General features: G+C 37.0%; 3 protein-coding genes across 3 annotated transcripts in view; 1 reads left to right on the forward strand and 2 right to left on the reverse strand.

The window, feature by feature from the left end:
* LOC117316811 (carboxylesterase 1D-like) overlaps window positions 1-3239 on the reverse strand; it is a 25335-nt gene extending 22096 nt beyond the window's left edge. The window contains exons 1-2 of the mRNA XM_033871621.1: window positions 2948-3239; window positions 3-380 (exon numbers count right to left, since the gene is read on the reverse strand). Coding sequence (XP_033727512.1) covers window positions 3-380 — 378 coding nt within the window. The 5' untranslated portion in view covers window positions 2948-3239. The remainder of the gene's footprint in view (window positions 1-2; window positions 381-2947) is intronic.
* Window positions 3240-7607: 4368 nt separating this feature from the next.
* Window positions 7608-12327, reverse strand: LOC117337405 (carboxylesterase 1D-like). Its single transcript, XM_033898383.1, has 3 exons — window positions 12175-12327; window positions 9430-10981; window positions 7608-8528 (listed from the first exon to the last, which is right to left on the reverse strand). The coding sequence occupies exons 2-3, from the start codon at window positions 10974-10976 to the stop codon at window positions 8354-8356; spliced, it is 1722 nt and encodes a 573-aa protein (XP_033754274.1). The 5' UTR covers window positions 10977-10981; window positions 12175-12327; the 3' UTR covers window positions 7608-8353.
* Window positions 12328-15355: 3028 nt separating this feature from the next.
* On the forward strand, window positions 15356-17401 carry LOC117316909 (bile salt-activated lipase-like). The gene is made up of 2 exons (XM_033871711.1): window positions 15356-16515; window positions 17227-17401. The coding sequence occupies exons 1-2, from the start codon at window positions 15356-15358 to the stop codon at window positions 17399-17401; spliced, it is 1335 nt and encodes a 444-aa protein (XP_033727602.1).
* Window positions 17402-17949: the final 548 nt, after the last annotated feature.

Consider the following 17949-nt stretch of genomic DNA (forward strand, 5'->3'; position numbering starts at 1 on the left):
ACTGGCTTCTTTGCCTCAGTTGAAACAGCTCTGGGAACATAAACATTTAGCTGTAAACAATCTTCAGATAGTTCATGCTTGCCTGTCTTTTCCCACAATTTCTCAAACACTTTTGTATCCTGTATGCAAGAAGGTCCAAAGACAGTTCCGTCCAGAGTTTCTGTCCAAGGTTCTACCGGGAGTGGTTTCTCAAATCTGAGGTTGCCAATTGGTGGTTGCGCGTATGGAATATTCCGGAACTGTACGATATCCGTCCCAAGAGTAGGGACGACCACGCCTTTAATGGGACCGGAAGGAGTGTTGACTGTTTGGGGAGTCTGACATGATGCGTGCATTATCATGGCGAATAGTACCCAAACAATGATTGATAGCGATCTCATCTTGAAAAAGAAAAGAAAGAAGATTGTTTGCTATTGTATAGTAGCGGAAAAAAGAAACGCAAGTTCTGTATTTCTTATGTAACTTTTAGACGCACTGTGCAAATATTCTCCAGTTAAAATTCATGCTTTGAGCAGATTTTTCAAGATAGTATGCATCAAGGGTACTCTTGCAACATATGAGTTTGTAAATAATTACAAATTGAACTTTGGATCAGTACAGCAGTTCATTTTAAAGCGATTTTACATCGAAATGTCGCGATTGAGTGAAATGGATAAGGGTAGGGCCATTGCTCTGATAATATAGGGGCATTCACAATGGCATGTAGCCCAGGTATATGGTGAACATGAGACAACACTATCCCGTTAAGCTGGGCGTCTCTGAGCCACAGGGAGATTGGAAACCGTCCCAGAGGTAGACGCCCGTGCATTGCGTCGCGAAGTCATGATAAAGAAATACGTCTCTCGCACCACAGCTGATTTCACACGGCGACAGAGTCGGCACGTCAATTTGTCGGCACTCATGATCGGCCACATCTTCGCTAGCCAAGGCTTCTGATTACGTTACACTACACGAACCCTTGGCGGATATAGTCGTGTTCAAACCGTCGCGCCCTGGAATCCCAGGGCACCCAATCAAATCACGTTTTACACTAGGGCTTGGTTTCGCAGTAAACAAAAATTGCGGCACCCAGTACAGAGCTACAATGTCGACTATGTCATGGCATTTTACCTATATACAGAGAGATACAATCTTTAGGGAAACATTCGCAGTGTTTGATAAATCTATTTAAGTCATTGATCACATATCTCATCGAAATGACACAAGCCTCCATGTGTGTTTGTTAACATCACAGATGAAGTAAATCGGTAACGCTCGTTTTGATTGGTCGAAAATTTCATGCGTAAAGAGTGGTAATTTTGAATCTCCGCTAGAGGGCCAGAACTGACGCCTATATCCGCCAAGGGTTCGTGTAGTGTAACGTAATCAGAAGCCTTGACTAGCGAAGATGGATTGGCCTGTGTGTCCAGTAAAGGTTAGAAATCGGTTGCGGGATTTTAATTTAAGGTCACAACGTCCCTATGTTGGTCCGCCACTTACGCAGAGGCGACGCCAACGTCGAATGCAGTGGTTGATTGCATATGCAACTAATCGGTTTAGTTTGGCCCATTTGAGACGCGTGTTGTTCACTGACGAGTTTCGTTTTAAGCTGCACAGGTCAGATGGACGACAACGTGTCTATCGACGTCGTGGTGAGCGATATTCTAACGCTTGTGTAACGGAAAGCGATAGATTCTGGGAATTAACTGTTATGGTATGGACAGGGATATCTCAAGGTGTGAAATCATCTCTCGTGGATATCTTACAGATATCGGGATCAGGTCTTGAGACCACACGTTCAGGAGTGGAATATTATCTCCCAAAGGGCAATAGAGAGGAAGAGCAGCGACTGATGCCAGGGGTGAGCACACACACTACTGATTTAGACAAGGAAAAGGTGTAGGTTACCCCTGTTTTAACGGTATTCACTTAAACACTGTCTGTGATAGGACAACAAAATTCATCAAAATGTATTCAGTAATGATGAAATAATTGAGAAACATACACAATTAACACATCATCAAAGACTCGTGTAAAATAATAACTATCGAAAATAAACTTGCGTTTATTTTCTCCACTAGCATATATGCAAGCATGGGGTATTTAAATTTTACGTAAGTTTTCTGTTACACAGTTTGAATTAGAATATACTCCTATACAAATATGCTGATACAAAATATAACAATAAACACGTTTTTAAAATCGACATAAATTCAACGCTTTCATAAGGACACACACACTGACTCGGCTCGTAATATTGACAACACGCGAACCAGTCGTCACAAAGCGACAATTGGAAAGTAGCTACTACTGTCTATATCGTTGAGGTAGTACTATCAAGTCTGCATCAGCTCCTCACTATCACTAAGACGCAAACATAAACATACTACAGCCTGCTAAAGCACAAACACGCCCCCCCCCCCCCCCCCCCCCCCCCCCTACCAAAAGCATGCGACTTCCAGGCCAATGGGAGGTCGACCAGAGCGAGATATCTGTAAACTCTCGACAAAATTACTATGAAACTCGGATTAGATGGTGGCATGGACAATTAGCTATTGTGGGTGTTAAAAATAGAGTATATAAGGAAAAGGAAACATCCGCTCCGATGAAAGACCAGGAAGTAACTTCGTCCCTTGTGTAAAGATATATATATATTTTCGACCCATCTCGACTTTTGTAACGAACCCCTGTGTATACAGGGAATATTGATTTGACCTCGGCCTTCCCAGTGTACGAGCCGCTAGTGTGTAGTCAGATTATTATGTGAAGGGACTACAGCTCTGCTACATAACTTTACTATCACACACAATTGTTATAGATTGAAATGATAATCTCCAAATTTTACCTATACGACATGACACTAGTCACTGCCGAACATATATAAGCTACAATGTAAGTCATCATAAGCATTATTCATTCTTTAAAAAAAACATGGTTTAGCATCAGATGTGACAATAAGTCAACATACCTTGTATGCGAATACCTCTGTAGCCTGTAGTGTTGATGTGAATATCTAGAGTAGGAGAGTCGAATGGCCGTACTGAGGTAGAGCTTGGGTGATATAACAGAAACTATCTATCAACGACATGTTTCGCGTGATCAGACATGCTGTAGTCTTAATATATGGCCGACTTTGCTTGATATCACTACTGGTTGAAGTTGAAGACTAAAAACTTATCTACTTCCCTTTTTCGTTGTTGCTCTCGTCACAGGTCCTCATATGCTGGCTGTACAATATACTGGCTGTAGCTTGTAAGGGCTTAGGATATCCGGATAAATGCAGACCGCTATTAATCTTATTGTTATTGGGCTACTTTTGTATATAAACTCTTCGTTTGATAAACATTAAAAACACGGTTTTACGAGTCAAGGGCCAATGTGAGCAGTTATCTTAGGAAATAGTCAATTTGAACCAACATTTTTGACAGCTTTCAGCCATGATATGATATCACCGATTTGATAATATCGGTGTAGCACATGTCGATATTTGGGTCGTTACTTTGTCCTTGATAGCAGATACGCACAGCTATAAAAAGTTAATTCATTCAGAGCGCTGTGCGAATCCTACATTTGTATGTTCCGAATAATGATTAATCTCCGGTTGTCTCTCGCTTCTATTCGATCTGAACAGCCATTTTTACAACCTTTGACCTTGACACTATCTCTTAAAACTGACTAAAATGGAAGCTTCCTTTATTTGATGATTACGTGTAGTTCCTTTTGTCGGTTGAAATTCCTTGAATACATGGCTTCTAATGGTTATTATCGACCGCCTAGCAAACAGGGTATTGACTAAAATTTTAGATTCCCAGTCCACTCGGATGGTTTATAGGATCGGGAAGAAGTTGGGTAGAATCGGACCGTTTAAGTGATGATTACGTATCTATTTTGATTGTAAATGGGCAAATTTTGGGCATAACTTGATTTAAAGTTTTATAGGGTATATACGATTGACATGGTCAATTAAGGTTTTGTTATTTATAGACATCGTTAATATATACTTATGGTTAAAAAATTGAAGGTCTTTGTATGGATTTTTAACCTGTTCTGATAAGCTTTTTAATATAATCAACTTCGTATGAAAACAAAAACAGTTTGTTTCCATGGTAATTCCTAAATATGTTCAACAAAGAGGTTGTCGATCAGAAATTCAATCATTCTCTCTTTTTCATCTTCCAGTGTACTTTATTTGACCCTTTGTCGTGTGTTTTACGAAATAAGCTCCAGTATATTTCACAACTATGTATTCATATCACCGTTTGCCTTTCTTGGGATCGACAGTTCTCATTGAAATGACATCAGAACGGAACTGTGCTCCGGTTGTGATACCGAAATGTAGTAAAACAGTTATGGTAATTTGTTTCGCGAGCCATGGTCGGTATCTCTTCTCTCCATATATCATCATATTAATGTAAACAAGAAATATCTTTTAAAAAAGATAAACGGCATAGTTTTAATGCTGGTGGTTATAATGTAAAACCGGTGGTGAAATAAATTAACGAACAAAAGCGTTTTAGCACGAATAACAAAATTATATCAGTTTGAATCATTTTTGGTAATAATAAGACTGCATTTGAATCAAGAATATGATTTTATTAATGCGTCATTTGAAAAGATTCACCCACTTATTCAGCTTGAATAAACTTTGTTTCGTTTTTAAGTGTATATCTGCATTTTGCATTTACCACTACATTGACCAATCACACACTTTATCTTGACCAGTAACGCCACCTGTCGCGTCAAATCCGGGGCCAAAAGAATATTATACGGCTATGCCGAAAAACCGAACCCGTCATCCCAAACACGCTTGCAGTTCTCAGACAGGGGAGATGGATTTGACATATATGGTCGAGTCGCATACATGTGGGGAGATTAGGTCAAGGGACTTACTCTCTGCTACATAATTTGACTATTACACACAATTGATACAAATTTAAATGATAATCTCTATATTCCATCCATAGGACATGACACTTTGACTGCCTAGCACATGTAACGTACCACGCGAGTTATCATTATAATTATTCATTCTTTAAAAACATGGTTTAGTATCAGATGTAAAAGTTAGTCAGCATACCTTGTATTCCAATACCTTTGTACCACGTAGTGCCGATATGATAACGTTAAGTGGGGAAGTCGAATGGCCAAACTGAAGTGCAACTGGGGAAATATATCAGAATCTATTTATAAACGACATTTTCTTCGTGATCCGACATGCTGTACTATTGTATCTAATCCGGGTTGCATTGGTTGGTTTATTCCGTTGTCAATTATTGATCGCGGACGGTGCCTGAAGGACAGTCACATGCTGAATCGGGGATTTTGTTCCCCGTTTCATTTACTAATGGTACATTGAAGACTAAAATACTGCACATATTATAACACGTTATTGTTGTCCCTCTCGATATACGTCCTCATATGCTGGCTGTATCATGGCTGTATCTTTGCTGTAGCTTATAAGGGCGTGGGATATCCGGATATCAATCGCATTATGTTATTGAGCTACTTTTGTACATAAACCTCTTAACGAAATTAAAAACATTTTTAAAATAATAGTTTTAACATCAGAGGGCGAACGTGTAAAGTTATCTTAGGAACTAGTTAGTTCGTAGTAACATTTTTAGCTTCCAGCCATGATATGATATCAGCTTTTTGATAATATTGAATGACGGCGTAGGACATGTCAATATCTGGGTCGTTGCTTTGTCCTTGACAGTAGACACTGCTCATGTCAAACTTGTACAGCTATGTAAACAAATGTACATATATATAGTATATAGCTAAACACTTCTGTCGGCACAGTACACCGATATTGTAATAAGATTGATATCATATTATTTCAAATTATGTGCGATTTTTGCACCATTAGGTTGTATTATACAGTGAAACAAACTGTTATATATATCATATACATTTATATATACCAGAATCCGTCATTTTGTACATGATTTATGTCCGTCACCGGAAGTTGTTTCCATGTTAGTTTATGATAGAATAAAAGTGGAAGTTATACAGAACCACGTGCTTGACTCGAATCTACATCCTCTCAGAGCTAGTCCCTAACACAACCAACAGCTTCAATAAATTAAAGTAAATAACTCTGGTCATCAAAGGACAGGTAAATGTATTCAGACCGCGTTATTAATCCTATGCTCGAAATGATCATTATCAGAAAAGAAAGTGTCGATTCTCAAAATGTCATGTCCGGATATACACAGTATTGAAAATAATCTCGAATTTCGCTGCTGTTTTGTTTGGTTCTTGAAAAGACCTTGATTCGTGTTCATCGCCAATTTAGATAATCAAAACAACTGTAGACATATACACAATTCTAAATTTTATAACGACTTCAGTGAAAGATAACATCGGTGTTAAGAGTTACAGAGCGTAATTAGAAATGTAGGACAATGCAATCATATGCCTGAAGTCAGTTCACATATACACTGTACTTGTTTTGATTTGCATTCCGTATTACGATACGGACTATCACAAATCGTAGTCAAACGCTCACACAAAAATGCATGTATACCAAGCTAAAGAGGCAGAAGATTTTCATTAAGTTCCTGTATTTAGATAGCCGACAGCATATAAATCTGGATTCATTGTTGACACACAGATTACTGATACAGACGATCTATATTTTGACCTAGTCCTTTAAAGCGACACCATCAACAATATTTTTTGAATTATCATAATCAGAGCAGTTGTTTCGAAAACTCTCTTGTTGCTATCTTCAAACAGCTGCTGCCTTGCATGTAGGGCGTAAGATATGTACTTGCTGTCCCCGTTGCATTTTTCAGCCTTTAGTTTAGCATTCGCCCCAGTGAGGAAGACTTCTGTCCAACCAGTCTGTAAAAATGGTAGTTGCTGCTTCTGCATAGCACTCAGTAATTTGGGGCGGCTGATAGTCACATGCGGAATCGGGAATTTCCTTTCGTTTCATAAATGAACCTGCTGCACAAAGTGAAACACTTTATTGTTGTCTCTCTCGACACACATCCTCAAATTCTGGCTGTATCCAGGCTGTATCCTGGCTGTAGTTTGCAATGGCATTGATTCAGCTATTTCATGCATACAACTTTTATTGGACGTTCAACAAAGAATTATAGTTTAAGGAATGATAACAAAATGTAACCAGGGGCAAACGTGAACTGTTATTTTAGGAATTATAACTAATTCGAACCAACATTTTTCATAGCATTCAGCGGTTTGATAATTAGGGATTGAATATTGCTTGGAAATCGATTTAAGCAACATACAATCCATATATTTCAGTTAACATGTCTTTTTCTTAATAAATAAAGATGTATAAGTGTTCATTTACTAGAACTTGAGCAAGTCTTATGATGATTTGTGTTAAAAAAAGTCCGTCATTAGGATGACAAGAAAGTATCATTAAAAGAAAGGAAGAATAATGACTAAATTGTGTTCTCCGGTTGTCTCCCGCTTCGATTCGAACTGAACAGTCCTTTTAACAAAATATGTTACAGAGTTGGCCTTGACCTTGATACGAGGTATACAACTGATAGGAAGGTGATACTGAAATGCAATAAAGCAAATATGGCACTTTGTTTCTTCGGCCTCGGTTGGTATTTGTAATCTTCTCTGAATAAATTACTTACTAGAAACAAATTGCCATAATTGTTTAATCTCGTATTGTTTTCGCCAAAAGTGATTCACTGTAAATTGAAGAATTAACCATATAATAATTCACAAATACCTTCAAGTGCAATAATAATTTTCTGCTAACTATTAGAGAGCAAGATCAAATAGTTAAAACTAATACACCACAACAGATTTTGCTGCAGTTACATGCAATGAAAAAAATTAATACACCATCTCATATGAATAAACTTCCATATATTACAACTAGTGTAGGATTCTCTTTACTGCTTGGTATAGAGAAGTCATACAAAACCGCTCGATTTTTATTTGATATGGATGTGGACACTGTTTATCGGTAGTGTATGCATGCATTGTCTCGGTTCCCATTGTCAACTTTACGTCATGCTGGTTTCATAAAAATGTTTTCAGATGACCTTCTAAATGCTTCCTCCTAAAGTTATAAGAAGTAATTAGTTGTTTTTTTTTTCAAAAAAAAAAAAATCCTTTTTTAGTTGAAACGCAGATAATGTCATGCGATATATAGTTCCATTAACATTTGCTCTTTTTCCCTTTCGAGAAGATGCACAGTTAAAACACTCGTTGATTGATGCATTAGTTCACTAGTAGGGTGACAATGCTGCGACAATGTAAACTATCTATTTTCCTTATTCCTTTTCCAGTGGTATTCTAAAAATAAAAATGATAACATGAATGACTTCGTGACGCTGTTGTGAGCAGTCAGTCGCAATTCGTTAGAGAGCATGGATTTCTATAACTCAGTTTTCACTCTGTCGTTGAGTTTGTTAGGTACGTCTTGTAGCAGAAACTTCACCCTCCTCTCGTACAAGTTCTGACCTGGGACTGGCTTGTCATTCAATTCCAAATAGTCCCGACCGTTGGAGGTGAACGCCTCCCAATGGACCAGGCCATCTCCATTTGGATTCCTGTGTCAAAACATTTGATCAGAGTAAGATATACATTGTTATAATATATAGAAAGATATTGAATGTGAAGTGGTTTTTATCCACCGGGCATACCTGGCAATTAACAAAGGAACAAGATGGCAGACGCACCGATCACCATGTGTATTGTTCATGAACCTTTTATTGCACTATGGTGTTGAGTGTAGGTAGCAGACCACAGAAAGACTGCCTTGTCATTGGTGATTTTTTTTATTAAACAAATAATTCTGCATTGTGATATGCATAAATAATGAAAATTGCACTATAATTGGTATATTCATTATGAAGTAGTACATACAGGCTTCAAATTTGTTAAAACTAAAGTAATTACATTGGTTCCTGATTTCAAATTTTTGGATTTTCCGAAGATGTGCTTACGCAGGAAATTTAGTTTTACTTATAGCGAAAAATGGTGTCTCACAATCAATGTAAGATTGCCAAAAAAAAAAAAAAAAAAAAAAAACTGAATATGTACAACATAAGAAATATTAATTATGTCGCTTGGATACAGATATTTAATTAGGTGTAGAGAATTAAAAAACAAGTGTAGAGAATTGTGTCATGTGGGGTCAAATTTTTTGTAAGTGGTTACCATGGTATTCACAGGTCTGTAAAACATAGAAAAATCAGTTTACTTATACTTCAGAGCTGTATTAGATTGCAAATATTGTATATATTACATATATTTATACTTAAGTAATATGCCAGGTTAACTGGCTATGTTTACATATCTAAAACATGTAGAGGCCCATCCTGACACCATGCATTATCGAATCAACAAAATCTATCATTTTCATATATTTTTCATATTGACTTTATTTATCTATTTGCATATCGTAGAAAGATTAATAATGTGTTATAACAACCACTACAAGCTACTTACCCTGTTTTGGCAAAGTTGGTCCAATAAGTAATGAGAATGTCAGTAAATGCCTTCCCTTCTTCCGATGAATAAGATTCATCCATTTCATTAAAGAATTTCGGACCAAACATGTACATTAGTTCGGCCCCATGTACAGCTCCTTCCATCCATGGATACTCAGGAAGGAGAAATGTCATATCCGTTGGCTTGGAAAACACATAATGATATGTGTTTGGAGAAGTTTTCTTCTTTGCATGAAAGTCAAGAAGTTGCACAGTAGGTGCAACAAACCATGCATCCTCATACAACATTCCTAGATTTCTTGCCTGCTGCGCTAGGTTGTCAGATGTATATTCCTTACATAATAAATCGGAAACTATAGTGTCGTCATTAAACATCTCCTTGGCCAATGTTGGTGCGACCACGTCACATAAAACAGATGTTGGTATACCGTCGGTAATGTTGAACTTCATAGATTCTTGATAGTCATATACAATGAAGGCTATAGCATTTCCTTCATTGCTAGTGGTACCTGCTAGCATATCAAAAGATCTAAAGTAAACTGATTCCTCAGAGTTAGGGTCACTTAAACTGTCAAGAGGTAATTTCTTTAGCAGTTCTCCATCAATAACGGGCCAGATTTCGGGTAAAAGGGTAAATGCGTCTAAGCTGAAAGTAGCTGGATTATTCTGAGTTTTCAACAATTCATCGGAGGTCTTAGTTTTGAGGCAATCAATGAGAATACTGTTGGAGATATCTTCGTCTTCGTCCGTGATGCACCCAACTAATTTTCCTGTGGCTTTGGCAATTCGTGCAGGATTTCGATCAATGCCCGAAAATCCTACGGCAGATCCGCTTTGGGGGATGATACGTTTAAATAGACCAGCGGTACTCGGAATCATAGCCAGGTACGACACAGCGAATCCTCCTGCCGATTCACCAAAAATGGTAACAGACTCGGGATCGCCCCCGAACGATGCTATGTTTTTATTTACCCACTTCAGGGCTTCAATCATATCCCAGATTCCAAAGTTACTTGGCAGTTTGGTGTCCTCTGTGCTTAGGAATCCGAATAACCCAAGACGGTAATTGATTGTTACCACTATAACATCTTTCATTACGAAGAAAGAAGGGTCATATCCCCAGCTATTTCCAAGTGTAAAGGCCCCACCATGGATCCAAAACATAACTGGCTTCTTTGCCTCAGTTGAAACAGCTCTGGGAACATAAACATTTAGCTGTAAACAATCTTCAGATAGTTCATGCTTGTCTGCCATTTCCCACAATTTCTCAAACATTTGTGTATCCTGTATGCAAGAAGGTCCAAAGACAGTTCCGTCCAGAGTTTCTGTCCAAGGTTCTACCGGGAGTGGTTTCTCAAATCTGAGGTTGCCAATTGGTGGTTGCGCGTATGGAATATTCCGGAACTGTACGATATCCGTCCCAAGAGTAGGGACGACCACGCCTTTAATGGGACCGGAAGGAGTGTTGACTGTTTGGGGAGTCTGACATGATGCGTGCATTATCATGGCGAATAGTAACCAAACAAGGATTGATTGCAGTCTCATATTGTCTAAAACCCAAGAGAAAACAAAAAGCTTAAAAGATCATTTCCTTTTTTTGAAGTGTGAGTCATTATGGCGAATATTAACCAAATAATGATAGATTGCCTATTTAATTAAGATAATATAGATACAGATATATCCAGTGTGATAAAAATGTCTCTTGTTAAATTACATAATTATATATCTATTTAATACACAATATTTCTATTTTCAATACAGATAAATCTATTTTTATACATACATACAGATATATCTACTTTAATGACAAATATCGCTGTTTTGGTAGGAGATATATTTAATTTAAATACACATACCATCATGTATTTTGTTAAAACTATAGATATCTCCAATTTCAGCTAAAGATATATAAATGAAATGGGGAAAACCCAAATGGCTTGCACGGAAGCTTATAGGGGTCATCATATCAAATATTTTTCTCTCATCTTGATTGGTTTTATTTGCATAATGTCGGAATTTATCTATCGATTAATGTATGTAATATCTTTTTTTTGTTATGATATAACAAATATAGTATTCGCTGTTTGAGCATTTTGAGATGACCTCTCAAACAGTCGAAGTTGGTCGCGGAGTTCGCGTCTGGGGCTATGTTAGAAATGTCTAATAAAGGCATCTTCAATTTAATACAGATACGGAAATAACAGATATCGCTATTTTAGATACAGATATGACTTATTTAAATAACATGTACAGATATTTTGTAATTTGTCAATTAAATAGGTGTTTCATTCTGTCCGCTGGTCGAGACTTTGCTACTATAGTTTATATCGCCGAGGTAACACAATCAAGTCGGCATCAGCTCCTCACTATCACAAGGAGGCAAACAGAAACAAACACAGCTTCCTAACACACTCTCACCACACTCATGCAGTTTGCATACAGTGGTGAGCGGGTATGAGTGTGTGTGTGGGGTGGGGGATTAGGGGGATTTGACATATTAAGGTCGGCCTCCCTAGTATGTGAGTCGCATACGTGTGGTGAAATTTGGTACACTGCTACATAACCGCACTACTACACATAATTAAATCGCGACTGATTTAAATTATAATAACTATATTTTCCTTTAACGACATGACACTAGTCATTAAATAACAAATATAAGCTACAAAGCCTGTTATCATTAACATTATGCATTCCTTAAAATAATGGTTTGATCATCAGATGTGAGAGTAAATCAACATACCTTGCAGGCCAATACCTTCGTACCATATATTGTCGATGTGTACACCTTGGGTGAGAGAGTCGAATGTTAAATGGAAGTACAGCTGGGGTAATATATCAGACACTATTTATAAACGACTATATACCATCACAAATTCAAATATTTGACTGAACCAGAAAGTGGGGCCACGAAGGGGTTAGTATACAAACGATTATATTTAACACTATACAATGCAAACAAAATGGAACTGACGACCTTTATATTATGCATTCGCCATTCGGAAGTAGTGGAAGGTCAAAATTTGATCATGTTTATATTGCATTACGTATTGTATATATAGAAATAGTCCTATAGTAGAGCCTTACCTGGGTCAAAAACTGGGTGTATGTAATTGTAAGGGTATTGAAACAGTCTTAAGTTGCAAACTCTAGTATATATGCATGCCTAATGGACTGGCTGAATGTTTACTCTTCAAATTTATTTCTTGATGATCACATGCTTTTTCGTGATCAGGCATGTTGTACTAGTATATCTGGTCTGTGTTCCTTTGGTTGGTATTAATCATTGATCAGACGGTGCCTGAAGGAGGGTCAAGTGCTGAATCGCGGATTTTCTTCCGTAAGGGCGTGGGATATCCAGATATCAATTGCATTATGTTATCGAGTTACTTTTGTACATAAATATCTTAACGGGCATTAAAACATGAAATAATAGTTTAACATCACAAGACGAACGTGTGCAGTTATCTTAGGAAATAGTTAATTCGTAGTAATATTTTTAGCTTTCAGCCACGATATGATATCAGCTGTTTGATAATATGGGATGACGGTGTAGGCCATGTCAATATCTGGGTCGTTGCTTTTGCCTTGACAGTAGCACTATTCATCCACAAAGTATTAACTATATCGTTGTCTCTTTCGACACACGTCCTCATACCCTGGCTGTATTCTGGAGGGCGTGTGGTATCTAGACAAATACAGACAATTATCAATTCTATTATATAATAATAATAATTCAATAATACTTAATAATATATTCCATATACTGTTGTTAAGAGGTATTTTATATAATGTTGTTTACAGGTATTTGATATACTGTTTTAGGAGGTATTGTATATACTGTACTTAGAAATGTATTTTATATAATGTTGTTTAGGGTAGTATTTTATATACTGTTTTTAAGAGGTATTTTATATAATGTTGTGTAGGAAGTATTTTATATACTGCTGTTTAGAGGTATTTATATACTGTTTTAGGAGGCATTTTATATGATGTTGTTTAAGAGGTATTGTATATAGTATATACTGTACTTTAAGATGTATTTTTATATAACGTTGTTTAAGAGGTAGTTAATATGTTTTTAAGAGGTATTTTACATATTATATGCATACATGTTATTTTGAGTTTTTTTTTTTATATACTGTTGTTTACCTGGTTGTTATTCCTCAGCATTTAAGTAAAAACATATTTCTTAAGTGTATTATCTAAAAAAATGTTTTTAATTTGTTTCATGATCAATCGATATCAGCAGAGAATGATTTTGTTGTTAAAATGCTACAAATTAGCTATCGTGTAGATCACCGGGCTTGATACCTAAGACTAAGAATGACAAATTAACCAAATGATTCGACCCCTAGATCACTTCTTAACGGACCCTAAGGTTTATAGGTTTTATATATTTTTGGTCATATGTACGTGTCAAGCCCCTGTGACGTAAACGGCCTACCTACCAAACGTCTTCACACAAGTAGCACAAGGTATGTTGATCATTCGATAATAATCCATGCTGCCAATGTTTATTTTAGTGAATAGAAACACAGTAATGCAATTCATTGCTTATGTGTTTGATATCCTTCAATTAACCGTTAAATTGTGCTTTAGTATGGACATTGTACCGGTGGGAATCTAAGCAAGTCTGAACTCTACATGGGTGATTTAGAGTTTAAGTAGGTCGTGTCAGTATTTGGACTGATCAATTGTTTTAACAGTAACCATTTATTTAATACACGCACAGTTGGGGCCGCACCTGAACAATGGCTCATAGGGAACATTATACCGTGGTGTGTAAATAGTGTAGCTATTTATAAACAATATACATAGAAAAAAATAAAAAAATAATCAACACTTTTCCTCAAGGTCTTTCTGCATTCATAAGCCTCTTCAGGCGGATTATAAATACATGTATAATGTAAAGTGGACGGGGTGTCAAATTAGTGCAACGATAAATATAGTGGTAGAATTTTTTTACAACGTATATGTGTATGCAGGTATGCTTCAAGCGTCTATTTTGAACACTTGATTTCTCGATATTTTGAAACTAGAAAATGCAGATCCTCAACATCTCATTTTCAGAAAATATTCATTGAGAACACAATACTTTGTAGTTTTATACTTGTAGTGTTAAAATGTGGAAATATATAGTTACTTATCCAATGATAATATATATGTATAGAAATGATAACAAAATATAAGAAAGTAGCATTAGAAGTTTATGTTTCATTAATACCTAATCGCAACATCTCGAGGAAATTTCCGGCAATCTCCGGAGTTCTCTACGGAGATTACTAGTGATAAGGCGATTTGCTCTTACTTTACCTTTTTTGTTTTGCTCCGCCATTTTTTTTTATCATATACAACGGAACGCGCCTAACGCTATTTTTTGTTCCAACAAAACATGTACTATAGTACAGAAAATAGGATTTCAACAATTGAATTTACCCTTGAACTCAAGTTATCTAACACAAAAGCAAGCACATCCGGAACACTCAACACGTTAATTCCTTATAACATGCCTACTTTTTTCTTTGAAGATAACAACATGAGACCCCATTTCCTCCTACGCGTTTGGTTACACTGCTCCATAGTAGTGTACATGCCATGTCAGTCATTCCCAATAGTGAACACTCCTTCCGGTCCCATCAAAGGTCTTGTCGTCCCTACTCTTGGAATGGATATCGTACAGTTCCGGAATATTCCATACGCAAAACCGCCAATTGGCAACCTCAGATTTGAAAAACCACTTCCAGTAGAACCTTGGACGGAAACACTTGATGGAACTGTCTTCGGACCTGCCTGCATGCAGAACAAATCTATATTGTCAGATATGTGGAAAAAGGCAGAAAATGCCGGGTATAGCGAGAATTGTTTACAGCTGAATATCTATATACCTGTAGCTGTTTCACTTGATATAAAAAAAGCCAGTAATGTTTTGGATTCATGGTGGAGGTTTTATAACGGGCAGTGGATTGGGATATGACGGGTCATTCCTGGCAAAGAAAGACGTTATAGTGGTGACCATAAACTACCGTCTAGGGATATTTGGATTCCTTAGCACAGAAGACGCAAGGATGCCTAGCAATTTTGGACTTTGGGATATGATTGAAGCTCTGAAATGGGTAAATAAAAACATAGCAGCATTTGGAGGCGATCCTGAATCAGTTACCGTCTTTGGTGAATCGGCCGGAGGATTCGCTGTGTCATTACTGGCAATGATACCACGTACTGAAGGTCTTTTCAAACGTGTCATCACCCAAAGTGGATCTGCGTTAGCATTCATGAGTATTTCAAAGAATCCTGCAAGATCGGCCAAGAACATGGGGCAATTAGTAGGGTGTATAGCAGACAAAAGCATCGCCAATAATGCACTTGTAAATTGCCTCAAACAAAAGACATCCGAGGAATTGTTGAAAGCTCAGTCAGATCCAGGAACTCAGTTTTTTGGTAATTTTTCTCTTTCGCCGGCTATCTGGCCCGTTATTGACGGAGAACTGATTTTGAGATCTCCCTTGGATAGTTTGAATAATCTAGATTCCAAGGAATCTATCTACTTCAGATCTTTAGACATGATGGCGGGTACAACTAACAACGAAGGATCAATTATGCCAATGTTTTTGGGGAGACTTCGGGAGTCCATGGGATTCAATATTACCCAGGACATACCTACGTCTGTTTTATGTGACGTTGTCGCACCAACATTGGCTAAGGAGATGTTCAATGATGACACTTTTGTGTCCGATTTAATTTGTAACGAATATTCTACTGATGACATAGTGCAACAGTCGAGAAACATTGTTAACTTGTTGGCTGATTCTTGGTTCATTTCGCCAACAATTCATCTTCTTGATTTACATGCCAAGTACAAGACGTCTGCACATACATATCAATATTTATATACACAGACCCTAAAGTTTTTCTTCCCGGCACCTCATTATCCATGGATGGAAGGGGCGGGTCATGCAGCCGAACTAGTGTATATGTTTGGTCCGACAGTCCTGAATGATATGGACGAATCATTGTTGTCAGATGAAGGAAAGACATTTACTGATGTTCTTCTTACTTACTGGACCAACTTCGCTAAATCAGGGTAAGTAGTTTGTTGTTTTCATTTTATATCTTATATTGATAAGGAATTACATCCATGCCTCAGTTCAGGGCGTCTAGATGAAGAAATGTCTATTGGTAGCTTAGAGAGGGGCTTGACATGTTGCTCTGACCCTTAATGAAAATAGCCCCTGGGTCCGACCTTAGATCACTGATTATTGACTAGTGATATTTTCAGCAAGATTTGTACAGCTTTAATATATGTATGATAGGGGTTTATACAAACTTCTTTTCTTCGATGTCTGATAACGCGAAGAAGCTGTTTATCTTGAACACTCGGAGTTTCCCTCTTATTTCGAGATAACGGTATTGGACTTTATCTCAAACCACTATTTAAAAAAAATAATTTTGCTGGTAATTAATTGTCTTACGTATCTCGTTGGAGTGTATTGATATACAATACACTAGCGATAGTTTCTATGACATAATAGCATGTCCAAAATATTTATTAGAAGAAAATTTCGCTGTGTTAAAGGCTTTGATCTGGCCCATAAGATATGACAACCCATGTAGATATTTCGTTTGTTTGATGTTGTGTCGTTTAATACACATATCTAATCTCTATTTAATTACCTTTTTGAGATGAACCGTTAAGAATGTAGAAATATTAACAGTAACAATCCGAACATGGATGTATGAAATTTATCTTTATTTATTTCATGTTAACCATATTTCATGTTTGTATTCGCCACAGCAATCCAAACGGAGACGGTCTCGTTACATGGAAGCAATTTAGCCTTACAGATCGAGACTATTTAGAGTTGAAATTCCGGCCTGTCCCTGGCCAGAACTTGTACGCGAAGAGGATAAAGTTCTTGTTACAGGACCTACCAAGCAATGTCAAGAACTCTGTCAAGGTTGAACTATAGACGGTATAATCGGTATCGAATATGATAATTATCACGATTTGAGAAGTGTTTTATGAGATTTTAGCTGATGTAACCTTGCATTAATTGGAATTTGCTTTCTTGCCATTTAGGGATACGAACGCAATCAAAATAAATCTACTGTTGCCCTTGTAACTGTTTCAATGTTTTCTTTCTACGTTTTAACTTCATTGTTTCTCTAATGCTTTCTCTTGCAATTTATCAATTTTAGCATAGCATTGCGCAACATACACTTAGGATATCGGCAGTTTTTATATAAATTGAGAGCTAGATACTGTGGAGCGAAAACTATTTAGATATGCCACAATGCCGACAGCGTACACACTGCTCACAAAAATGTATAAAATGGCACCTGTTGTATCGAAATATATTTACATGTACTATTAACACCAACAAAAGAACAAATACTCACATTTTAATAATGATCGCTTTGTAGACCGAAAGTTACGTACATTATAAAGAGGCGGATATCATTAAATTTAAAAGACAAAATTAAAAGCTCAAACTGTTTAAGGGTTGTAAATGCGTCA

The sequence above is a fragment of the Pecten maximus genome, chromosome 1 (assembly GCF_902652985.1).
Source record: "Pecten maximus chromosome 1, xPecMax1.1, whole genome shotgun sequence".
NCBI classification, from domain to species: Eukaryota; Metazoa; Mollusca; class Bivalvia; order Pectinida; family Pectinidae; genus Pecten; species Pecten maximus.